Genomic DNA, 26,820 nt, shown 5'->3' with positions numbered 1-26,820 from the left:
GGCCTTACAGAGGGGTTCGAAGTGGGAGTGGGTGTACACCAGGGTTCAGCTCTGAGCCCACTCCTGTTTATGCTTGTGATGCACTACATGAGCAAACAGGTCAGAGGGGATAGAGCAATACAGCTGCTGTATGCAGATGATATGGCACTACAAGCAGACTCTGAACAGGAACTTTGGCAAATGATATAAAACTGGAATGCAAAACTGAAGGAATAGGGTGAAACTCAATGCAGACAAGATAGTTGTCATGACAGCTACAGAGAGAAATCTGAAGCTGAAAACTGAGATAGAAGGAAAAAAGGGGGAACAGGTTATCAATTTTAAATATCTAGGAGGGATGGTTGAGGAGAAGGGAGGTCGGAATGAGGAGGTAAAAGCTAGCATCAGAAGAACTGTAGCCAACTGGCACAGAGTGTTAGGGGTTGCATATGATAGAAAAATGCCAAAGAAGCTGAAATGTGAGGTGTGCAATACAGCAGTGCAACCAGTACTACTGCATAGTACAGAAACCTGGGCTGTGAAGATAGAGCAGTTGAGGAAGCTAGAGGTGATGGAGATAAAGTTTTTGAGATCTGTGCTGGGATGCATATTGGGACAGATGAAGAAATGAGGACATTACAGCAGAAGCCAAAGCAGCTACAATTATAAAGAAGGTCAAAAAGAACAGATTATGGTAGTTCAGGCATGGACAGGAAAGTAGAATACAATTTGGTGAAAAAGATTTGAGAGAGATGGGAGGAAACCAAGAGGAAACAATGGTGTCCAGCAAAGAGATGGATGGATTATGTGAGAGAAGACCTTTGACAGTCAGGCATGTCCACTGAAGAAGATAGGAGAGTGGTGTTGAATCAAGAAAGATGATGACGGTTGATGCAACATGCTGACTCTGTGCAGAAACTGAGGAAACAGGTGGATATGATGATGATGAAGATGATGATGCTGATGATGGTGGTGGTGAGCCAGACTGAAATAATTTTTTTCCTAATGAGACAAGAATATTTAATATATTAAAAAAGATATGATTTGGGTTAAAAAACACATAATATAGTCTCTCACGGTCATGATGTGAATTGAAGTTACTCTTCTGTGAAGAAACAAGCTGAAACAGCCCAAACCAACAAAATCAGGCTACCTGGTCATGAAACAAATTTCCACTCTGCACAACTCACAGTGCAAATTATGTTCATAATACCAAGTTTCTGGCAAGTCACATGATCCAATAGAGCTGAAAATCCCATTCTATCTTGAACTGATTTATTTACTTATTTATTTATGTGTTTATTTATTTTTATTCTCATATTACTGCATAAGAACTTTCTGATCCAATGGTTTTACAAAGTTTAATGAATAAGTAAGCCATTTACATATATATGGTTTTAATTTACTACATTTCAGATTCAAAGATTGGAAACATTTGAGCAGTTGCTACATTGTAATCTCTGTCAGTGTGTGGTTTAAATACCGCATAATTATTATCAACCCCCAACCCCTTTATTACATTTTTATATAGAGTTAGAGTGTTGCATCAACTGTTGCCACCTCTCTTGATTCAGTGTCACTCTTCTACCCTATTTCACATTCATGTCTGACTGTTGCAGGTCTTCTCTCACAGAATTTGTCCATCTCTTGACTCGGTGCCCTCCTCAACTCTTGGTCTCTTCTCTCTATCCCAAATCTGCTTTACCAAATCATTTGCTTTTCTCCATATGTGATTGAATTACTGTAATCTCTTCTCAATGACCATCTCTGTAATTGGAATTACTTTGTCTTCTGTTCTAATGTCCTTGTTACTTCATGTTTCCCAAAGCATGAAGCCTATTACGCATCTCAGGATCTTCATCTCCATTCGTCTCCATAGGTTCATAGGTGTGTACTAGGCTAATGGCCCTGGAACGTTTACAAGCCTAGCCCCCAAAAATTGCCCAGGCACCATGCCACCTGATGTTAGTTCACAGTACCCCTATCCAGTAAGGGAACTGGAGTGATCCCTGGGGTGAACTTTCTGTTACCCATTCACTCGTCAAGATTTCTCTTGAAGACGGCCAGCAAGGTGCTCTGCTTGACATGAATGGGAAGCTTATTTCAGAGTATAGGCAGTCTTCGGGAGATGAACCTGGCTTCCAGCATGTTCTGTTAATTGCGGTAATGAGGTTGTGATCTCTGTAGCATGTGGCATGAGGGGATTGGTATTTCTTTAGGTGTAGCAGTTTAAGTAGGGCTGGGTTGGACATGGCTTTCTAAGTCAAGCAGAGATTACCTCTAAGTAGACAATAAGAGACTGGGAATTACTGAAGTTTCTTGAATCTGTCCATGTAGGACATGTGTTTAAGGCATAGGATCCTTGTTGTGAGGTACTTTTGTGGCCTCTCCAGCTGTTGTAGGTGTCTGGTCAGGTATATGCCAAATGGAATCATTATATTCGATGATTGGTCTAACGAGGGATGAGTAGAGAGGAATGATTACCTCCTTCTTCCTGGATGTGAAACCTTTGGTTATAAGATGTGCCATGTAGAAGGACGGACTTTCTGACCATAGTGGCAATATGGTGGTCGAAGGTGAGGTGGCTGTCGACCTGGGTGCCTAGATCTCTTATGGCCCCTTCAGTGTTCACTGGACTCCCATCAATGTGGTAATTCATGGGAAATGAGTTTTTTTCCAAAGGGGATGATAACACATATTTTGGCATTAAGCTTCAGGCCATGGTTCTGACACTAGTCATTGGTCTCAGATAAGCCCTTTTGTAGGATGTCTGCATCACTTTAGGAGTTGATAATGACTCCTAGCTGGCAGTCATCAGTGAACTTGGTCAGCCAGAGTCCTTCTGTGTTGGCCTGGACTTCTGAGAAGTAGATGCCAAACAGGAGAGGGCCCAGAAATGAGCCCTGTGGGACTCCACTTGTGACTGGTCGACAGCTGACTTGGAATCCACAACTTTCACTCTGTTTGTCCTGTCTGTGAGCCAATTTGCAACCCGCCTAGTGATGTAAGAATTGATGCTTAGTTTGGTGAGTTTATCAATGATACCTGAGTGGGTAATGGTATCAAAGGCCTTGGCTAGGTCAAGGTAGGCTGTATGCACTGCCTTACCCTCATTCACAGCCTTGGTGACTGCTTTGAAGAAGTCAACCAGGTTCAGCAGGCAGGATCTCCCCTTGACAAAGCCAAACTGTGTGCAGTCAAGAGTTTGGAGATTGCCTATATCTTTGTTAAGCAGGTCCATGATGATGCGCTCCATAGCATTGCATACCAGGCTCATCAGGCTAATGAGGCGATAGTTCCCAGGGTCTGTAGTTGCTCCTCCTTTATGGAGCGGGATGACTAGCAGTGTGCCATTCCTTAGGGACATAGCCTGAGGCAGGGCTGTGATTAAACAGGGCACACAGATGTGGTGCCAGTTCATTTTGTTGCTCATGTAGGACACAGCCAGGGATATTATTAGGTCCCATGAATGCTACATTCTTGGCTTTGGACAATGCAGCTTTTACCTGTACCACAGAAATGGTGGGTACCAGGCTTTCTTCTGGTATTATGGGCCCTTGGAGGGGGGAGAGAGGGGGGTAAAGTTGGCAATTAATCTGTTGGACAGTATGTTGGCTATATTTGTTGGCTTAGTATGGAAGGTGCCATTGTGCAATAACTCAGAACAAATCTGGGTATTGCCTTGGAGGTTTTTGATATAGGTATAGAAGGCTTTGTGGTTGTTTTTGGTGTCAGCTGCAATTCTGCCTTCATAGCTGGCTTTTGAGGATTTGATAATGGATCTCAGCTTTTTGTTGTGACTAAAAAGGGAGGTTTTCCAGACTTGTGACTTTATTTTTTCTGCAACAGTTTCTTCCTTCTGTTGTAGAGTTTATTGATGGTTGGGGACCACCAGATTGTCTTCCTTTTTTTGGAGGAGAGCATCTTAGCTGCATTTGATATGGCAAGGTCCATGCATTTGTGTATGTGCTCGTACAGTGCATTGGTGTATGATTTGGCAGTCATGCAGCTATTTTCCATTGGCATGGGTGAGAAGTTAGCCACCTCTGTTTTTAGGAGCCTAAAGTTGGCTTTAGAAAAGTTTTTCAGAGTGTTCACCTCAGCGGGGGTTGTAGGTGAGATGGAGATTTCCATGGTGATCAGTTTGTGGTCGGATTTAGCCAGGGAAGAATTGACTATAGGTGTGGAGCAACAGCCTCCCATGTTGGTGATAACCAGGTTGAGGATGTTGCTTCCATGTATTTATTTTTTTATTTACTGTTTGTTGTCCAAGTTAGCCGCACTAGATCAGTGGCCTCTTTTCAGGGGACACCTGTGGTGGTATCCATACGGACTATGGGAAATTTGGTCAGGATGAGGAAAGCAGTACCCTTTTTGATAAATTATTTATTTATCATTTGTTGACCGGGAAAGTCCGACTAGGTTCCACAGAGCCTGTTTTCAGTGGAGGCCCGGGGAGAAATGCTCCAGATTCATGTCTTTGGAATGTGGGAGGAAACCGGAGTACCTGGAGGAAACCCACGCGAACACAGGGAGAACATGCAAACTCCACACAGAAGGCACCCCAGCTGAGAATCGAACCGGTGAACCTCTTGCTGTGAGGTGACAACGTTAACCGCTGCACCACTGCGCCGCCCATAAATGACATGGAATATTTTACATCTGCTTTAGCTACCACTAACTCAGGTAGATGGGGCCTTGGTTTAGCATATTATCTGAACGACAGCACACTCAGCAGTGCATTACCCCACTTATGGCAGTGGTGGAAAATTAATCCAAACACCTGGTATGGGAATAGAACCCACAGTAGGCTGATCTTCCAGCACCAAATATGAATGTGGGTGTTGTTGAGGTACTGACACTGACCTCTTCTCACATCAGGCTAATTGTACTGCATCTTGAGAGACACAAAGTCATAAAATATCAGGATCTGCAGGCAGAAACAAGAGCAATGTGGAAGAAAGATACCCAATAGTTGTAAGAGCAAAGGGTCTTATAAAAAATAATCTACAATCGTATTTAGATATGTTACCAATACATGTAACTCCATATGAACTGCAGAAGGAGTCATTACTGGGCACATTGCGGGTACTGCAAAGAGCACTGCTGACTGACATCAAAGATTGAAGCTATACTAATTTCATGAACTTTAATCATACTTTGACTATTAAAATTAAAAAAGCATCTTGATTTGTATCCAAATTGCTCATTTCACATTTCACTTTCTACTAGTCGAGTATTTGTTTACATTTTGACAAGGTTTGATATATCTGTACTGCTTACAGTTGTGAATATTCTTTTTGGTCATGCATACTGGCACTACAATGCTCATTCTACAGTCAGCTGGTACATGCCTCTCTCTTTATAACATGGCAAGTACTATCAGGCGCAAGTTTTCCCCTAATGTACCAAATATTGATCGTATCTGCTGTGACTTCATCCAAACTTGTTGATTTATCTGACTTAATTTCCTTAGTGATCTTCATACTTTTTTGAGGTAGGTTCCCCTTCCTCTTTCATCATACGCAATTTCTGCAGCAGTATAACTTCTGTGGGGCTTTCTTCATTCAGAAACCTCTGGTTTAAATGCAATTTTTTGATTATTGATTTGGAGCTTCTCTGTCCCTCCTCTGATCCTGCATATTAACTCTGTTCACATTTTCAAACCTTATTTTGCCTACAAATACCTTTGTTTTAGTACATGCATTATTTACAGTTCTAGTGTCTCCTCAATTCATCTAAGCCTGCATTATGAAAACTTGGCAGCAAATATTCATATTTCATGAACTCAAGTACACACAAACTTTTAAAGCATGCACTTTAACAAAATACAAGCAAATACAACAAGGATATTTTTTGCAGGAATGAAGTCCCCATTCCACATCCTCAAAAGCAGTGTTAATCCTGTCTCAGTCTTTTTCTGAGAATCTGTGAGGTGAGGATCCCTACTACACAGACAGATATAAACAATAACAATATGTTCATACCCCTTAAGGAGCATTGACATGGGCAAATGATAATTGGAGCTGTTATGCTCAGGCAACTGTGACATGAGTTTGAATACTCTGAGAAACTGACTATAATCTGTCTTTTCAGCTACAAATTCCTTTTCTTCATTTTGCACACTTTAGCAAATCTGTTTCACTGTCTACAGTTTTTACGTGCTTTATTAACTCTAGGAGCAGGACAGCTGTTTTTATTATGCTCATAGCCACACTTTACTTAGCACTTCTCAACAAGTTTTTCATGCTATATGTTTCCCATGGCTCTGTGGTTCACTTATATCAAAGCAGAGTTTACTTTTATCAAAATTGTTTTCCCACTTTCAGATACTGCATAGAGCCCGGCTACTGGGGAAATTCCATAAACTGGTACAATAATAAGGACCAAAGAAATGTGATGAAAAAGGTGTTATTTCTTCCCTTTATTTCACAAATTGGGACTGGTTAATGTTGACTCCAGTGATACAATTATACAGAGCAGAGGCTGTTTTGGAGGTTCTTGTCTGATGAAGTCTGTTGTATTTGACGAAAAACGTTGTGTGACTGTTTTGCGTTTTACGTTTTGTAGATTTTGTGACCTACAATAAACTTGGTTCTATATCTCAGCTGCCCGGTGCTCGACTCTTCCTCTACTCAGTGCTTTTGGTTTGTTTACTGGCTGTTTTTCTGCACTGATTTTCCATTTTTTTTGCTTATCACTTATACTTTCTTTTTACTCATTTCCAGTTGTTTACTTTAGAGGTAACTTTTTACATAATTATCACTCCTCTGTAAGCATTTCTTTCAACAATTTGCTCTTTATCTGATTGTTTTATTTATTTATTTTATTTATTTTGACATTTGTTGATCGGGTTAGTACGAATGAGCAAAAGCCCATGTTTAGTTGAGACCCGGGGAGAAAAGCTCCATAATTAAAAATGAAATACATGAAATTTAAATAGTTAACATAATTATACCATGTTTTGTGAATGTGTCTTAAAAGATGGACATGATTATATAAATGGTCATGTACACAAATGATTTAGAAAAATTGCAGATAGGTATATACAGTACAAAATAAGACAGTACAATTCAGCAAAATAAAAGTGACACAAGTTAGAGGTAGAAGTTAAACTAGGATACACTGTTCAAGTAGGAATGGGTTTGGGGCTGGAGGAAGGGCAAGGTCATTTATGTAGGGTCATGACAAGAGCAAGTCCTAGAGTTAAGCAGGTGATCTTTTAAGAGTTTTTATTTGAAGCTGTTTGAAGTAGTAATAGTTCTTAGGGACAGAAGGAGTTTGTTCCAAGAGTTGGCAACATAGTAACTATATAAACATTTGCCAATAGTTTTTTGGGCTTGTAGAGTTCCAGGAGGTGTTGATCCGAGCTACAAAGACTGCGATTAAGAGAGTATAGAGAGATAATGGCACAAAGAGATGAATAAGTGGTTGGTTTGTTTAGGATGTTGTGAGTTAGTTGCACTTTAGGGAGGAGGAGTTGTTCCTGGAATTCAAGCCACTGAAGTTTTTTTAAAGATAAGCAGTGGTGTGAGCGATAGGGAAGATTTGCAGCAAATCTAGCAATCTTGTTGTATGTAGCTTCAAGCTTGGACATAAGGTTGGTTTGTAGGTTGGTGAGAATTGGGGTGGCATATAATAGGCTTGGTAGTAGGTAGGCCTGAGCTAGAGAGAGTCTAGATTCTTGTGAGAGGAAATTTTTTGTTCCTATAAAGCAAGCCTAATTTGTGGTGTTTTTTTGGATGCATTGTTGCACAAGTAGAGTCACGTTTATCTGCTCATCCATTATTACTCCTAGTAGTTTTGTATGGAGTTCAGACTTGATGATTGTGTTATTGAGGGAAGTTGTAGTGAACGTAGATTTGTGCTGAGAGAGGGATTTGAGTAGGAAGAGGAGGAGCTTTGTTTTATTTGGATTCAGAAGGAGTTGGCTGCTAGTTAGCCATCTTTCAGCAAAGTGGAATGATTCTTGGGTTAGGGCGAGGATCTGTGAGAGGTTGTCAGAGGAAGAGATTATAGTAGTGTTGTCGGCATACTGTATTAGAGTGGAGTTAGGGACTGATGTATAGAAGTTGTTAGTGAAGACGGTGAAAAGTAGTGGTCTGCGAATGGAGCTTTGAGGGACCCTGGTCTGGACTGGGAAGAAAGGAGAGTGAGCAGTATGCTACTTGACTGATTGAAGTCTATTAGGAAGGTAGCTAGAGAACCAGGAAGTAGTAGACTCGGAGCGATTGAGATCTGATAGTTTTGACAGAAGTTTGTTATGGAAGACAGTGTCCAAGGTTTTAGAAAGGTGAAAGAATGGGTATGAGGCTAGTCTGTTATTGTTTAAGGTTTTGGAGATAGAGTGAGTGAATGATAACAGTGCATTGGCTATGCTACGGTTAGGGTGGAAGCCATGTTGTGTAGGGGTTAGAAGGTTTTCCTGGAGCAGATTTTATTTGCCATTTTATTTTTTATTTGCCATTTATTACCTGGGTGAGTCTGGCTGGGCAGGTGCCCATTTTCAGCTGAGACCTGAGGAGAAAAGCTCCAGATACAAAGATTACAATTAGTTTAAAGTGAGAAATACAAATGTAAGCTAAAACATGCAAGGAAAATATTATTCATCTTTTACATTCTTAAAAAAGACACAGTAATAGTCTTAAAATAGATGTATTGTAATAGTTATATGGTAACATATAGGAGAAGAGGTAAGGAAGGACTAGTATGTAGGCAGGTTATACATATAACATGGAGTTTAGTCAGAGAAGAGCGGGGAGGGGACAAAATAAGTGAATGAAAGATATAGGTGAGAGTTGTCTGATACAGTAAATAAGGCAGGGGATGAATTGCTTCAAGTAGGGTCTTTACAGGGGCAGGTCCACGAGTTGAGTAGGTATTCCTTTAGGGCTAGTTTGAAACTGGGAGAGGTTTGGTAAGATCTGATATAGAGAGGGAGCTTGTTACAAAAGGTAGAGACTGTCTGACTGTAAAGACTTTTTCCTATGGATTTGTTAGGTTGGGATACTTCGAGAAGGTGTTGGTCAGAGCTGCAAAGCTCCCGGTTAGGTACATAAGGGGAGGAGCCATAGTCAAGTCCCCAAATGATGTGGACATCCTAAAGAAGGGCCTAACTGAGACAGATGCCTGCTGTCAGAGCCATGGCCTCAAGCTCAATGCCAAAAAGTGCAGTGTCATCCCCTTTGGTATAAACTCTGTACCCATGAACTACCAGATAGGCAGCAATCTACTTAACACTGAATGCATGATAAGAGACCTTGGGACCCAGGTGGACAATAGTCTCTCCTTTGATAGTCACATCGCCACAGTAGTCAGGAAGTCCTTCTACGTGGCACACCTCATCATAAAAGGGTTCTCATCCAAGAAAAAAGAGGTCATTGTTCCCCTCTACTCATCACTTATTAGACCCATTATAGAGTACGACGCCCCTTTTGGAATGTACCTCACAAGACATCTGCAGCAGCTGGAAAAGCCACAGAAGTACCTCACAAAGAGGATTACTGGCCTCAAACAAATGCCCTACACTGACCGCCTCAAACAACTCCAGCTTTACTCCGTAGCATATCGCCTACTCCGAGGTGATCTCTGCCTAACATATAAAGCTATGTCAAACCCAGAGCTGCTGGACATGCTACACCTAAAGAAATCACAATCCCTCCCAGCTACATGCTCTAGGGACCTAAACCTCATCACCACAATAAACAGGACACACTGGAGGGATAGATTCCTATCCCAGAGACTTCCTATATTCTGGAACAAGCTACCCATCTATGTTAAACAAAGTTCTTCAATAGCAATCTTCAAGAAAAATCTTGATGAGTGGATGGGAAATAGGAAATACACCATGGGGATCACTTCTGTGTTTCTGTTGGATAGTGGCACAGGAAAATAACTTTCTTGAGTGGCGTAAGCTATGGAACCTTTCTGGCTAGGCTTACGTAGGCCCTTGGGCCGATAGCCTAGTACCTACCTATGAACCTATGAGAGTTGCTAGTGAAGGACAGGCTAGGGGTTGATGTAAGATGGAATGTGTCAAGTCGAGTTGAGGCAGAAGGAGTTGATTATGGAACTCTAGCCAGTATAGGTTTGTAGAGAGAAGCAGTGGTGAGAACGATATGGGAAGATCTGTGGCAAACCTAGCAATTTTATTATATGTTAGTTCAAGTTTGTTTAACACATTTTTTGGAGGTTAGTAAACATAGAGGAGGTATATAGTAAGGTAGGTAGAAGACAAGCTTGAGCAATGGATACTTTGGATTCTTGCATAAGGAATTTTTTATTTCTGTATAGCAATCCTAGTTTCTGGTGAAAGCTTTTGATGCAGTTGTTGATGTGGGAGTCAAATTTTAGTTGGTCATCTATGAGTATACTGAGACGTTTAGTATGAAACCCAAGATGAATAGGTGTATTGTTTAGAGACGAGACCAAGAAGGAAGATTTGAGGTGCTGGAGGGGTTTGGGAAGGAAAAGAAGAAGTTAAGTTTTATTAGGGTTAAGTAGGAGTTGACTAGTAGTGAGCCATCTTTCGACAGAGTATAGTGTGTCTTGAGTGAGGGTAGGTAGGTGGGATAGATTGTCAGAGGTGGAGATGATCGTATTGTATGAGTTTAGAGTGGGGGTAGGATTGGAAGAGATCAGTAGTAAAAATGTTAAATAGTAGGGAACCCAGGATGGAGCCTTGGGGGACTCCAGTAAGAACAGGAAGGAACGGAGAAGTAGCTGACATCCATTTGACAGACTGAGCTCTATTTGACAGGTATGAAGAGAACCAGTTAAGAGCGGAGATAGAGAGGTTGAAGGAAGCAAGTTTGGAGAGCAGGAGGTTACGGGAAATAGTGTTGAAAGCCTTAGAAAGGTCAAGGAAGAGGGAAGACACAAGTTTGTTGTTACTGAGGGAAGTAGGGATGTAGTTACTGAAGGACAGTAATGCGGTAGTAATAATATGATGAGGGCGAAAGCCATGTTGGGTAGGGGTTAGGAGATTTTCCTGAATGAGATGTGCAATGAGCTGTTTGAGGATACACTTTTCTAGGATCTTTGAGATAGGGGATAGAATAGTGATAGGCCTGAAATTAGAGGGGTCGGTGGAGTTACCATCTTTGTGCAGGGGTATAATATAGGACTTTTTCTATATTCGAGGGACAAGGTTTTCCTGAATTGACTGATTAATAAGCATGGAGACTGGGTAGGCAATGGAGATGGCTGCTAGTTTGAGGTATAAGCATGGCAGGTTATCAGCCAAAGAGGGGTATGGTTTAAGTTTATAGAGTAGAGACCTAATAACAGTTGTGGGGATAGGCTTGATTGTGAAGGTGGCTTGGTGAGAAGGGGGGGGGGGTGTCATGATTAATATTTGTGTTAGGTTTGATTAGTTTCTGTACAGAGTCTATAAAGAAAGAGTTGAGAAATGTGGGGGGTTTTAGAGGGGAGCTGTTTGGGGAGGGATTGGGAGGGGAAGGGTTACCTGGGTGTAAAGAGCTTATTAATGGTACTCCAGAATCTTTTGGGCTTGGACTGGGGGCTTTTTTGAGGGTTAAGGTAGACGTTTTTCTTATCACAGGTGATTTTTTTGTGGTATTTCAAAGTTTTCTATAGTGCTGGAGGCTGGAAGGGATTTTAAGTTTGTTCCAGTTTTTCCATACATTGTCTCTTTTCTGCATGAGGGAGAGAGTCTCTTTACTTATCCATGGAGTGAAGTTGGTTTTAACTCAAACTTTATTAGTAAGGGCTAGGGAGTTAAGAGTGTTAAGGAAGATGATGTTGAATTTGAGAACAACTTCTTCGAGAGGGAGGTGCTGGAGAAAAGCTCAATTTATTGATGAGAGTGTTTAATTAAATATATCAGGGTTAAAGTTGAATAGGTTACGACAGTCCCTGTATATGTGTGTTTTAGAGGGCTGAGACAGGTGATGATGAAAAGAGATAGGGTGATGATCAGTAAGTGTGTCAGGGAGACTAGAGGGGTTAGGATAATGGTCAGGATAGGAGGTAAGTATCCAGTCTATAGTGGAGCTGGTATTGGATTTTTGATTAATACGAGTTGAGGAGGTGATGAGTTGGGTGAAGCCATGTAAATTAATGCTAGCACTGGGGGAGTTGGTGTTGAGAGAATTCCAGTCAATACTGACATCCCCTATGATAATGGTTTCATAGGAGATGGTTTGGGAGATCCAGGCAAGAAATAGTTCAAGTGTAGGGATATTGTTACCGGTCGGTATGTAGATAGCAGTGATGGCAATATTTTTATGATCGTTTAGGTTACAGTTAACTATGAAGATCTCAGCAGGCTGGAAACTAGTAGTGGGAGTATGGTATTGGATGGAGAGAGAGAGAGGTTTTCTGAGTAGAGGATAGCTACCCCACCACCTTTTTTGTAGGAGTGTCTTGGCAGAAGATACTGTAGTCAGAGGAGAGGATTTCTTTGTTTGATATGTGAGGTTTTAGCCAGGTTTCAGAGATGGAGAGAATATATGGAGAGTTTTGTGTTATCCAGGAGTGTAGTTCAAGGACTTTATTTACTGTACTATGGATATTGAGACCTAAGATTTTAAGGAGCCTGGCAGAAATGGTAGGATGACATGGAGTGGGAATCTAGGTGGAGGTGGAAGTAGGGAGGGTTGAGGATCAGAGGAGTTGGCTAGTGGACCAGGGTTAGGATGAATATCTGCCGTGAAAAGCAGGGTAAGAATAGGGATTAAGGGGGTTTACCAAAGAGGGTGTGGCAGAAAGAATTTGGATTTGAGTTTGGGGAGGTGGTTAAGCTTAGGATAGAGGTTATGTTTGAACAGATGTAAGAAGTGATGAGAGAACAGACAATATATTATATGGAAGGACTATAGTGTTGGATTATGTGACTGTAGGAGAGGAAAGGTGGGACTAGGGTATAAGTCAGATAGAGGACTATGGCAGGATATGGTTAGTGTGAGTACAGTAAGCAGTGGTATTGAAAGGAGTAGGTGTAATGACATGTTTTAGTTGTAGGGAGGTAAGAAGAAGGTTCAAAAGGGGAGTGAGAGTAGAATACATAAGGAGAGGTAAGGTATTAGTTAGATAAGTAGAAAAGTGGCTGGAAGTCTGAGTAATAGGAGGTATGGGGGAATGAAAAAAGTTGACTGAGGAAATTGGAGGGAGTTGCAGTGGAAAATGAGGGAGTGGATGTGATTGGATGGAATGTGATGGCAGTGAAGAGGGAAAGGGTGTGTGGAAAGAACAAGGTCTGAATAAATGTAATTGAAGTGGGGGTGGGTAGGGTAGGGTAGGGGGAGTGAAGTGAGCCCAAGCATAGCGAGGGCGAATGGAGTGGGGCTACATCCATTTGGAGCTGGAGTTGTTTTCAAAGAAAAACTATAATTGAATGTAGACCCATCAAGGGAAGAGGATATACAGGTTAATAACTGCTTGTATATACACTTCTCAAGTATTTTTGATAAGGAAAACAAGATGGCTATAGGCCTGGAAAACAAGATGGCTATAGGCCTGAACTTATATGGGTCGGTTGAGTGCCCTACTTTGTGTAAGGGAATGGTATAGAATTTCTTCCAGATGTCAGGGACTATGGATTCTTTGAGAGATCTACTGATTAGTATGGAGACTGGATATGCAATGGAGTTTGCAGGAAGATTTAGGAAGATGGGTAGTAGGTTGTCAGCAGATGGGGAGCATGTTTTGAGTTTGCAGTGATTTTATATGTACAGTGGGGATGGGCTTTAGTGAGAAGGAGGTAAGGTGAGATGATGAAGAGGGTGAGGTACTGTTAAAGATGGTGTTGTCCTTTTGAGTTGGGTTTTGGATGGATTCAATGAAGAAGGAGTTGAGAAAAGTAGCAGTTTCAGTGGCAGAGCTATTGGAACAGGGGTTAGGTGTGGAGGGATTTCCTGGATTAAGTATTTTGTTGATTGTATTCCAGAATTGTTGGGGAGTGGAGTGGAGGTTAAGAGTTCATAAATGAAAGACAAAAATGACTCATTTGCAATTGTTTTTGACACCGTGCAATATTTGATATTTGAAAATTCAAAATAAGAGACAAGACATAAGAATTAATACTGCCAGATCTATCAGCTTTATCTTCTGAGTTGGTAATAGTGGAAACCAGAATGCACAATATAAGTATGGGAATGTGAATGAGGCTAGAGGTGCTCATAATTTAAAGATGTACATACAAATATTACGATGCATGAGATGGCTTGCTTCCTGTAGTTGCAAAGTGCAATATTTTCATGTCAAAGTTTTATTTCTATGAGAACATGATGTTACAGCTTTCATTCACATCTATTTTAGACAGGCATCAGTTTTTAAAGACAGATGCCTTCTTGTTACTCAAAGAATAAGAGTATTTTGACTCAGAAGTTCTCATGATGCCCTGCAGTGAGAGCTTTATTTCCCAAGCACAATTCAAATGACACAGTGAGAGGTTTATTAAAATATACCTGAGGCTGAAGAACCTAATTATAAATTCAAAGATCAGGGTTTTCAAACCCATCATAATTAAACACATGATGTGAACTCTAATTATGCCATCTATATAGGCTTTCTAACTTTAAAGGCAGATAAAAAGGGGAATAAACATACTTGTACCAGTGTACAAGAACAAAGGAGACATCCACAACTGTGGGCAGTACAGAGGCATCAACAAACTTCTATCACATTGCATGAAAGTTCTGGAGAAGGTGATTGATAAATGGATACGCAGATTAGTAGAATGTAAGACGGGAGATGAGCAGTTCGGATTCAGATCAGGATGCAGCACAACTGACCCAATGTTTGCAGTGAGACAGATATTTGAGAAGAAACTACAGATGAGGAGAGAGTCTAACTAGTCATTCCTAGACTTGGAAAAATCATATGACAAGGTATCAAGAAAGCTGATCTAGGTAGTACTATGGTGGATTGAATGTCCCAGAAACATTGGTAGAATTAGTGCAGGCTATGTACAAGGACCCAATAACTCAAGTAAAAACAGTGTTCGGCCTCACAGAGGGGTTCCCAGTGGGAGTGGGTGTACACCAGGGTTCAGCTCTGAGCCCACTGCTGTACATATTGGTGATGGACTACATTAGCAAACAGGTCAGAGGGGACAGATCAACAAAGTTACTGTATGTAGATGATGTGGCATTACAGGCAGACTCTGAGCAAGAACCCCAGCAAGGTATAGAGCAATGCAATGCAAAACTGAAGGCACATGGGATGAAACTAAACACAGATAAGATGGTGGTAATGGCAGCAAATTAGGGAAAATCAGAAGAAGCTGAGAACTGAGATAGAAGAGAAGATAGTGGAACAGGTAAACAGCTTCAAGTGTCTGGGAGGGGTAGTTGAGGAGAAGGGAAGTCTGAATGAAGAAGTCAAAACTAGAATGAGATGGGCTACAGCCAGCTGGCATAGATTGCCATGTGTAGTGTATGACAGAAGAATGCCAAAGAAGCTGAAAAGCAAGGTGTACAAGATAGTGGTGTGACCAGTACTACTGTATGGTACAGAAACCTGGGGAGTGAAGGCAGATCAGCTGAAGAAGCTAGAGGTGATGGAAATGAAGTGCCTGAGAAGGGTGGTAGGATGCACACTGTGGGACAGATGAAGAAATGAGGACATAAGAGCAGAAGCCAAAGTAGCTCCAATTGCAGAAAAGATCAAAGAGAACAGATTACGGTGGTTTGTACATGTGCATAAAAGCAGAAAACAATCTTGTGAGGAAGATTTGGGACAGACAAGAAGAAGGTAAGAGGAAGTGAAGATGTCCAGCAAAGAGGTGGATGGATTGTGTGAAAGAAGATCTGAGACTGTCAGGCATGAGTGTTAAAGAAGGCAGGAGTGTGGCACTGAACTGAGGGAGTTGACGACAGTTAACATGGTACCCCAACCCCACGTAGAAAAAAGCAAATGGGAAAAGGGGGATGATGATGATGAATAGTAGGCTATCTCTGCAGTGTGTATGTTGTTCCCAAGTGATAACATGTTTCTGGTCTAAAATCTGGCAGCCTATGTTGACCTTTTGTTTCTGTTCTGTCCACAACACATTAAGTTTTTATTTTCTTGCCTCTGTCTACATTTGGAAAATGAGTCTAACTCACTTACATGATCCGCCAGCATTGCAAGCTCCCTTTCAGGTGAATACTGGTCCCAACCTTCCAGCATGTTCATATACGTTGGTCTAAAGAAGAATGGATACATCATGTCCAAAGAGTTCTGGGATAACAAGGCCTGTGATAAAACAACAAAAATTATTTTAGACTTTCTGCATCATGTTTCCCTGATTACATTTCTTCTACAAGAAGTTTAAATTACAACACAAGCATTTTGGGTTCATAATACCATTGGGTCATATAGATAGATTTTATAGCAGTGCTTTTACCAGTCTAGAGTAATTGTTATACTTCCAAAGTGAATCATATTGCAAGGAAGAGTGATATTTATTTTCATGTATATTTCTTTTTGGATGTTCTTGCTGTCATACAGATGAGTTGGATGAAGTGGTGGAGAGTGTACCCAAAGGTGAGAGAATGGTGATCAGAGTGGATGTCAATGGGCATGTAGGTGAAGGGAACAGAGGGGATGAGGCAGTGATGAGTAGGTATGGTGTTAAGGAGAGGAATGTAGAAGGGCAGAAGGTAGTGGATTTTGTGAAAAGGCTGAATATAGCTGTGTTGAATGCATATTTTAAGAAGAGGGAGGAGCATAGGGTGATGTACAAGAGTGGAGTAAGATGCACACAGGTGGATTATATCCTATGCAGGAAGGCCAGTTTGAAGGAGATTGGGGACTGTAAAGTGGTGACAAGTGAAAGCATATTTAGGCAGCATAGGATGGTGGTCTGTAGGATGACGTTGGCGATCAAAAAGAAGAGGAGGAGAGTGAGGGCAGTGCCAAGGATCAAATGGTGGAAGTTGAAAAAGGATAACTGTAAGGTGGAGTTCAGGGAAGAGTTAAGACAAGCACTGAGTGGCAGTGAAGAGTTACCAGATAGCTGGGCAGCTACAGCAGAGGTGGTAAGGGAGACAGCTAGGTGCCTGGTGTGACATTTGGACAGAAGAAGGATGACAAGGAGACCTGGTGGTGGAATGAGGAAGTACAGGAGAGTATACAGAGGAAGGAGGACAAGGAGACCTGGTGGTGGAATGAGGAAGTACAAGAGAGTATACAGAGCCTGGCAAAGAAGAAATGGGATTGTCAGAGATGAAGAAAGTAGACAGGAGGATAAGGAGATGAGGTGCATGGCAAAGAGAGGTGGCGAAGGCTAAGGAGAAGGCATATGGTGAGTTTTATGGAAGGCTGGACACTAAGGATGTTAAAAAGGACCTGTACTGACTGGCTAGATAGAGGGACTGAGCTGGGAAAGATGTGCAGCAGGTTAGGGTGATAAAGGATAATGAAGGAAACATACTCACAAGCGAGGAGAGTGTGTTGAGGAGATGGAAAGAGTACTTTGAGGGGTTGATGAATGAAGAGAATGAGAGGGAGAGAAGGTTGGATGATGTGCGGATAGTGAATCATGAAGTGCAGTGGATTAGCAAGGAGGACATAAGGACAGCTATGAAGAGGATGAAGAACGGAAAGGCTGTTGGTCCAGATGACATACCTGTGGAAGCATGGAGGTGTTTAGGAGAAATGGTAGTGGGGTTTTTAACCAGACTGTTTAACAGAATCTTGGAAAATGAGAGGATGCCTAAGGAGTGGAGAAGAAGTGTATAGATACCGATTTTTAAGAATAAGGGTGATGTGCAGAGCCATAGTAACTAAAGAGGGATAAAACTGATCAGCCACAGCATGAAGTTATGGGAAAGAGTAGTGGAAGTTAGATTAAGAAGGGAGGTGATAATTAGTGAGCAGCAGTATGGTTTCATTTTGGGAAAGAGCACTACAGATGCAATGTTTGCTTTGAGGGTATTGATGGAGAAGTATAGAGAAGGATCAGAAGGAGTTGCATTGTGTCTTTGTTGACTTAGAGAATGCATATGACAGGGTGCCTAGAGATAAGTTCTGGTATTGTATGAGGAAGTCAGGAGTGGCAGAGAAGTATGTAAGAATGGCACAGGATATGTACAAGGACAGTGTGACAGTGATGAGGTCTGCAGTAGGAGTAAGAGATGCTTTCAAGGTGGAGGTGGGATTACGTCAAGGATCAGCTCTGAGCCCTTTCTTATTTGCAATGGTGATAGGCTGATAAATGGGATCAGATAGGAGTTCCCATGGACTATGATGTTTGTAAATGATATTGTGATCTGTAGTGAGAGTAGGGAACAGGTCGAAGAGACCCTGGACAGGTGGAGATATACTCTAGAGAGGAGAGGAATGGGGGTCATCAGGACTAAGACAGAATATATGTGTGTGAATGAGAGGGAGGATAGAGGAATGTTGAGGATGCAGGGAGTACAGTTGGTGAAGGTGGTTGAGTTTAAATACTTGGGATCAACAGTTCAGAGTAATGGTGAGTTTGGATGAGAGGTGAAGAAGAGAGTACAGGGAGGGTGGAGTGAGAAGAGTGTCAGGAGTGATTTGTGACAGAGGGTGCCAGTAACAGTGAAATGGAAGACCTACAAGAGGGTGTTGAGACCAGCTATGTTATATGGGTTGGAGACGGTGGCACTGATGAAGACAGGAGTCAGAGCTGTAGGTGGTAGAGTTAAAGATGTGAAGATTTGCCTTGTGTGTGACGAGGATGGACATGATTAGGAATGAGTATATTAGAGGGTCAGCTCAGGTTGGACAGTTTGGAGACAAAGCCAGAGAGATGAGATTGCATTAGTTTGGACATGTGCTGAGGAGTGATGCTGGGTATATTGGGAGAGGGATGCTAAGGATGGAGCTGCTAAGTAACAGGAAAAGAGGAAGGCCTAAGATAAGGTTTATGGATGTGGTGAGAGAGGACATGCAGGTGGTTGGTGTGAGATAGCAAGATGCAGAGGACAGGAAGAAATGGAAACAGATGACCTGCTGTGGTGAAACCTAACAGGAGCAGCCGAAAGAAGAAGAAGAAGCAGATAATCAGGATTTCTGGAATTGTGCACCAAATTCCACATCACTGATCCCTCCAAGGAAGTAGCTCGAAATTTCTGATCTGCTTGCCAATCTCTTTGCTGCTATATCTAATCACTACAAGATATTAAAGATCTGTCACATATATGAATATTAATATATTAGAGGCCTTCCCTTGAACAGCTAGCACCATAATAAACACATATCACTGTGGACACACTTATGTTTTTTTGCTGTCTCACTTTTACACATTTGTGTATGTATTTGAAACTTGCAGTCTTGGCACCCATCTGATGGGAAAATGTTTCACCTTTAAATAATTAATTTGTACACTATGGCTTTCATTGTATATGCCTAGTTATATTCATGGATGATGGAGGTCATATGAAAAGGTCATGATCTTCAGCATATCTGGCTTCTCATAACATGCCTGAGTATGTTAATTCAATCAAGGTGACATGCAAGCAATAATTCCTAACAGGGTGTATGTTATTGTGGAAATAATGCCTGCCTAGGGGGGTTCTGAGGTCCGATGCTGCAGACGGAGGGCCTTTACACCCCTGGAAGTGCATTATTTCCACAAAAAAACACAACGTGGAAGGAATTATTGTCCTTAGAGAACAGGCTGTCTGTAGAATTGTTGTGTTTTACTTTCTTATTTCTTTTTTAATTACTATATTTTATATCTATTTTTATTGTAAAATAATTCCTCCACCTAATGTTTCAGATTTGTTGTATATGGAAATGGTGTTGGAGGAAGCATTTTACATCCAAAATATAATATTTAAAAAAATATCCAGTTATTTACTTTATTTTTTTGGTTTGTTACTCCTAAAGAGTTTGGTTTGTTGCCAGTCATTGGGGATTGAAGACACTAAATAATGACATACATTTCAGTTTCAGACTTTATTTCCTTCAGAAAATACATGCTAACACAAATCCTGTCATTTAAACAACTTTGTAATTTTATAACAGTAATAATTAAAACCTGTTCCTATTTTTGAACCTGTTATCTCTGTTTCTTGCAGGCTTTATCCAGACTTCTTCAGCTAAGATACATTAATACACAAAATGTAAATGTAAAATAAACATTTTCATATACAATCAACTAAACACTGTTTGACACCCAATGTTCTTAAATTACATAAAATAATATCATAATGTCTAAAAAACAACAATAATAGTTAATCATATAAAAACATTTTGTGTATTTAACACATTTTGATATGTAACACAATATTGTGTAGATGGATTGAAAGTATAGTTTTTTTACTTCGAAGGGTTAATGAAGTTAGATTTAGGATATGCCTGTTAGATTGAGTTTTGTCTGATAGGGTAATTGAAGGGGTGGGATGAATTTGTTGTATTGTATGAGTGTATATAACATCAATGGAGTGGTTAAATGTGTTCATATTCTGAAGATGTCTGCATAATAAAGACGAAACCTAGGTCAAATTCGTGTATCTGGTCTATATATTTGACTCTACCGTCTCTGGTCAACAGGGTCCTTCCTGGTGTTTTCTGTCAACTTGTTAGTAGTTTGGATTGGTGTCTTCCTTGTGGGGTTCGAGAAAGATGGAGAACCTGGGCGGTGATTCTGGAACCAAGAGGCCGTTGGAGTGCATTAATCAACAGTTATGTGAGCATGCCAATCAGATAAAGCAACTCATGGAGTCACGGCATTCTGGTAACGAAAACAGTGGACGTTTTAATTTGGGAAGTTTAGGCATCCCATTAACTCAACCCACCCCTGATGTAGAGACTGCTCCTCCAATAAATTCTGGTAGTGCTAATGTTGGCCAGCAGACTGAGAATGCTAATGCTCATATTGGTGTAGATTGTCCAACTTTCAACAAATTTCGATGGAAGACCAACAATTTTGATTTTCAGCGGGTCAGTTCCAACAAAAATATTGTCAAAAAAGCCAATCAAACCTTGGTTAGTCGGCTAAAACATTTTGACAAGAAACTGTTTAATACGAAGGAGGGTGGCTTAATGACTAAAGTGTTTGCCTTGCAAACACAAGGTGCAGGGTTTGAGTCTCACAAGGGATAATTGGCTAGGTTTAAAATGGCTTGCAAGGGCAGTTAGCTTAAAAACATTTGGGATTAGGAGGGTGGCCTAATGGTTAAGGTGTTTGCCTTACAAACACAAGGTCCAGGGTTTGAGCCTCACAAGGGATAATTGGCTAGGCTTAAAATGGCTTACAAGGGCAGTTAGCCTAGTACTAACCTATGAACCTATGAAGAAGTTACAGATCAAAAACAGTTACCTGCAATGGAACATTGATTTGGGGTTAGTGCCACAAGGGTTGCGACTGTGGAGATACCCCAATGGCATTAGCAATAATGCCGAAATGATAGATGAGGTGCATAAGCTGTTTGATCAGACTGGGACTGAGCTCATGAGAATTATGATCAAACACAATGATTCTCTTATTGCTCGGTTTATACAGGAGTTGGAAGAGGAAAATGAGGGTTTATTAACTGATTTAAACTTTGAGCATTATCAAACGAACTACAATAATATATTGGCATCTACTGGCAACAGCCGTGCCAATATTTATCAAAGAAAGCTTAGCAAAATTAACAGAGACTCTAATGAATATCAAAACCAAAAGGTGTATCCGTTGTCGGTGGGTAACCATAGACATACAACGGCAGCAACCAATGACGAACTGGAGGCGGGACAGGAAATGGAGAGGCAGCAGGAAGTGTATAATAAGGGAAGTTAGCAGAGTGCATTCCCTTTAGATGCAGGCCCCAGAAGGTCGGAGAGGCTGAGAAACCGCCAGCAGGGGAGTCAGCAGCCACCGATGGAAGAGAATCACCAATTTTACAGACAGGGAGCGAGACCGAAGAGACGGAATTATGTGCAGCCCTTTTACGAACCCCAACAGGGTGAGTGGCAGTAGACTGTTTAAGCGACCCGCTACTGGAAGTAAGTGTTTATTTGGAGCACCAGTGTTATAACACAGAAACAAGTATTTTTAACAACATTTTTGAACATGTTAGTGAAAGTACTGAATTAAGGGTTGATGGAAGACCAATGATACCACTGGGTTTAGGGTGTATGGACTTTATGGACATTAGTAAAAGTGAAGTTAATATAAGTGAAAGTGAGTCAATGGCTTTTAAGCCAGTTTGTGATGTTGAAATGTATGACATGTTAGATGTTATTGATTTAATTCGGGGGGGGGGAGTAGACACTGTTTATTTAGTTAATCCATCCATTATTTTAAATGGCCAAGGTGATTATAAAGTATATAACTATTCTAGTAAAATAATAGGGGAGGAGCATGCTGAATTGTTATCAAAAGGTTTTTCTTTTATACCTTTGAAAAGAGGGAATGTTGCTGAGACCCTGATAGATTTAAAAATGCTTACCAGAAAAATGAATATCAAGATGTTTTTTGACAATTATTGTCAGCAAGAAAATACTGGCCTAAGAAAGCCAAGTAAGTTTATTCCGCCATCAAATGGAACTGTGGGTGTATATGAAAAAGTTTGTGAGAACAGAGAAGAGGAAATACTATTAAGGGATATGGTTAATGACAAAACTGTCATATTTATGAAGCCGGACAAAGGGAATGGCATGGTTATAATGGATAAAAATGATTATATAGATTACATGTTAGCCATGTTAGCTACTGACACCTTTGAGGAAAGTAGTATTAACCAGGTACATATTGCATACCAAAAAGTAGATATATTAATTGATGATTTATTAATGCAGGGACAGATTGATGAAACCGAGCATTATTTCCTGGCAAATAAATTTCCTAAGTCAGTAGCATTTTTGGTATACCAAAATTGCACAAAGGTTTGGACAGCATTCAATTTAGGCCAATTGTTGATGGGAAGAGGGGAAAAACATTTTTTATCAGTAAATTCTTGGATTATCACCTGCAAGGAGGTTTGAAAGTGTTTAGATACATAACTAAGGACTCCTGGGATTTTTTGAATAAATTAAAAGTAGTTCAAATTAGTGACCACACAGTGTTATTAACGATTGGTGTGTGTAATTTATTTTCGGTCATTCCAAATGAAATAGGGTTGCAATGGTTAGAGCAACAATTATATAAAACTGGTGTATATGAACAGGGCCGTATAAATACTTTTGTTACCTTAATGGAGGTTGTATTGAAGAACAACTTTATTTATTTTGAGGGCCAGTATTACAAACAAAAAACTGGAGTAGCAATGTGTGCTCCTATTTATGCGAATTACATTATGGCCTACTGGGAGCAAGAGTATGTTTTCACCAGTGAATATATGAAGTATATACAACAATAGACCCGTTTTTTGGATGACATATTTGTGGTATGGGATGGGCCAATTGAGGTCATGAAGGCCTTTGTACATTATATTAATTGTACCGTACAATTTTTAGGTTCACCTATGAATATAGTAGTGAGGAAATTTCATATTTAGATGTAAAATTGAAGGTCAATCATGTGGAAAAATGTGTGGTTTCTGGTATATACAGAAAGCCTACCTTTTCCAATTCTTACTTGAGCTACCAGAGCTGGCACCCTAACAATCAGAAAAAAGCGATAGTAAAAGGACAAATGGTTAGGGCAGCCAGAATGGTAAGCGAAAGTCAAGATTTTCTAAAAGAAATGGAGTTCATTAAAGGTATGTTCATTAATCGTGGATATCCTGTTGAATTGTGTGATTCCATTATGGAGGAAGTGAAATGTAAGAGGTTTAGTGGTGTTTATAAGGCAATTTTAACCCATGATTACTACGATGGAGTGGCGCAAGTAAATACAGTTACTGGAGAAGTAAAAATAACAAAAAATGAAATTGATGTTAATACCAGTGTGGGGGAAACATTGTATTTTATCACTACATACAATTATGACGTGGATCACATAGTGGGAATAATAAATAGAAATTGGAAGTTATTAAAATTGGATAGTAACGTATGGAGAAAATTGAACAACCCCCCCAAAAATCGTATATAGAAAAGGGAAGTCTTTTAAACAATTGCTTGAGTCAGCTGCAAACTCCAGTTGGGAGAATGTTAATTCACACAGGAGTAAAGGGAATTTTAGGTGTGGTAGATGTAGTGTTTGTAAATATATTCTTGTTACAGGTGATAAAATTATTATTGAGGGAGAGGTTATTGGTATACATGGCCATTTTGATTGTCATGTTAAAAATGTTGTATATATGGCTAAATGTGAAGGTTGTCCGGCCTTTTATATAGGGAAAACCTGTAGGATGTTCAGGGATAGAGTTAGCGAACACATCCTGGATATTAGGCACATGAAAAATACTAATGCCCTAGTTAGGCACATAGAGCAACATCCAGAGCACAGATTTAGATTTTGTGTAATACAGCAAATAAAAAAGGATGGTCAGTGTGCAGTATTGGATGTGCATCTTGATATTTGTGAAATGAGATGGCAATTGGCATTAAATGCTACAGTATTTCCAGGAATTAATGATAGCATAAGCATATTGCCCCTATTAAAATTAAAACACATCTTGGGTTGAAAATGTTATTTATAAAAAGAGTTTAAGAAAGTTTTTTATTTCTTATTGTTATGGAATGGTGTTTTCCAAAAAAAATTTCTAAAAAAAATTTTTAAATTTCTTAACAAAATTCGTGAAAGTTAATTTTATATTTTTTATATGATTAACTATTATTGTTGTTTTTTAGACATTATGATATTGTTTTGTTATGTAATTTAAGAACATTGAGTGTCAAACAGTGTTTAGTTGATTGTATATGAAAATGTTTATTTTACATTTACATTTTGTGTATTTAACACATTTTGATATGTAACACAATATTGTGTAGATGGATTGAAAGTATAGTTTTTTTACTTTGAAGAGTTAATGAAGTTAGATTTAGGATATGCCTGTTAGATTGAGCTTTGTCTGATATGGTAATTGAAGGGGTGGGATGTATTTGTTGTAGTGTATGAATGTATATAACATCAATGGAGTGGTTAAATGTGTTCATATTCTGAAGAAGTCTGTATAATAAAGATGAAACCTAGGTCAAATTTGTGTATCTGGTCTGTATATTTGACTCTACCGTCTCTGGTCAACAGGGTCCTTCCTGGTGTTTTCTGTCAACTTATCCAATTTAAATTGCCAAACTAGTTCCTTCCGTTCCAACCACAAAGATGATGGACCTCCTCTCTCTAGGGCTTCTATGTGGTCTATAACTCTAAATAAAAAAACAATGGTTCGGGTTTTTATATAGGAAAAACTGACAGGAGACTCAGGGAACGGGTATATGAACATCAGTATGCCATCAGGAACAATAAAATTGATAATGCCCTAGCTAAGCATATTTCTATTAACTTGAACCATTGTTTTTTATTTAGAGTTATAGACCACATAGAAGCCCTAGAGAAAGAAGAGGTCCATCATCTTTGTGGTTGGAACAGAAGGAACTAGTTTGGCAACTTAAACTGGATGCCTTTAGGCAACCTGGGTTGAATGACGTATGTGCTATTGCTTACATTTTGAAATTGAAAAGTTTAATGAGATAATTCTTGAAGTTTTTTTTCTCATTTTTCCTTAGTGAGTAGTGACTTGCACACTATAACAACATATTTTAACACACACACACACACACACACATATATATATATATATATATATATATATATATATGTATTCATAATTTTCAATGTAATCATATGACTTGTTTTTATGGTCATCTGACTGTGACCATGTCACTGATTGCTCATTTGTATATAAGGAACCATTTTTTACAGTTTCATGTTGTCTGAAGAAGTATTAAAAGTGTTCTGTAAGAAAGCTCTAACTTTTATATTAAATTTGAAGTGAGTCTTTTAATGAGTCATGCCTTGCCATTTTTGTTCTTCTGGGAAAGTCTGACAGGGCTTAGCAAAACCCCTTTTCAGTGGAGGCCTGTGGGAAAAAAGTCTCAAAGATTTTCTTAACACAAATTATAAGGATCACACGTAAAATTACAGTGTCCAAACAGTATATAGATGTTTACAAAGAACATTATATTTTAAACTGTGCATAAATTTACAGAGTACATGAATATGTAAGTAGTGTTTATAATTACATTACAAAGCCTGTCATAATGTACATAGTGTCATGTATCGTGTGGCCTTATTAGTCCAAATCATTTGTAGAACAGATTATTTTCAAATTGGTGGTGTAGCAGGTAGAGAAAAACAGTAAACAGACTATAAACCATGCATTTTTGTTAAGGAGAAAGAACAAGACAGGAGGGTGTTATGGTTTTGTCTGATATGTCCAACAGAGATTCAGTGAAAGAGGGAGAGAGAGAGAGTGGAAGAAAGGAAATAGGTAGCAGAGTAAGGGAATTCTGTCTATTAAAGGTATAGAGTACCATGTTGACAAGATTATGACTGTAAAATCTTGGCAAGTATATTAGTGGGTTAAAGGTAGTAAGCAAGTGATAGGTATTAGATAGCAACAAGTGCAGGCAGAAAGGAGGGAGTGAAGAAGTGGATGTGTAGGGCTGAAGGCAGGAAGAACGTGTGAGAATCGAGATAGGAAGAGAGGGCTTACTAGTAGAGTTGTTAAGAGCTGGAGGAGCAGTGAGTGGGGTTTAGGAAAAGCTATGCAAGAGCAAGGGTAACATAGGGAGAGCATCTGTGACTGGGAGTAGGATGGATAAGTTGTAGACTATGTACACAGAGTTAAACTAGTGGTGTGATCTGTCTGTAAGAAAATATAGATGTAAGTTACATAGCTACCTGTGGAAATGCAGGAGCAGAGCCATTTATTCATCAGATGAGATTTTTTTTTTTTTTTTTTTTTTTGAAAGAACTTCCAATGTTAATGGGATGGGGTTCCATGCTTTGGAAATATTAGTTGAATAACGAGATTTTCTTGCACTATT

The 26,820-nt window shown here is 39.8% G+C and overlaps 1 protein-coding gene across 5 annotated transcripts in view; it reads right to left on the bottom strand.

Annotated features, from left to right (window-relative positions):
* Positions 1 to 26,820, bottom strand: part of LOC122810968 (myotubularin-related protein 9-like) — a 557,891-nt gene that overhangs the window by 380,508 nt on the left and 150,563 nt on the right. For all 5 annotated transcript variants that reach the window (XM_044082497.1, XM_044082502.1, XM_044082503.1 and 2 more), the window contains one exon: positions 16,054 to 16,179. In XM_044082497.1, the coding sequence (XP_043938432.1) occupies positions 16,054 to 16,179 (126 nt within the window). The remainder of the gene's footprint in view (positions 1 to 16,053; positions 16,180 to 26,820) is intronic.

Source organism: Protopterus annectens, chromosome 1.part1 (assembly GCF_019279795.1).
Source record: "Protopterus annectens isolate FY-2018-M chromosome 1.part1, PAN1.0, whole genome shotgun sequence".
Taxonomy (NCBI): Eukaryota; Metazoa; Chordata; order Ceratodontiformes; family Protopteridae; genus Protopterus; species Protopterus annectens.
The sequence above is the reverse complement of the archived record's forward strand: the minus strand, read 5'-3'. Positions and strand labels throughout refer to the sequence as shown.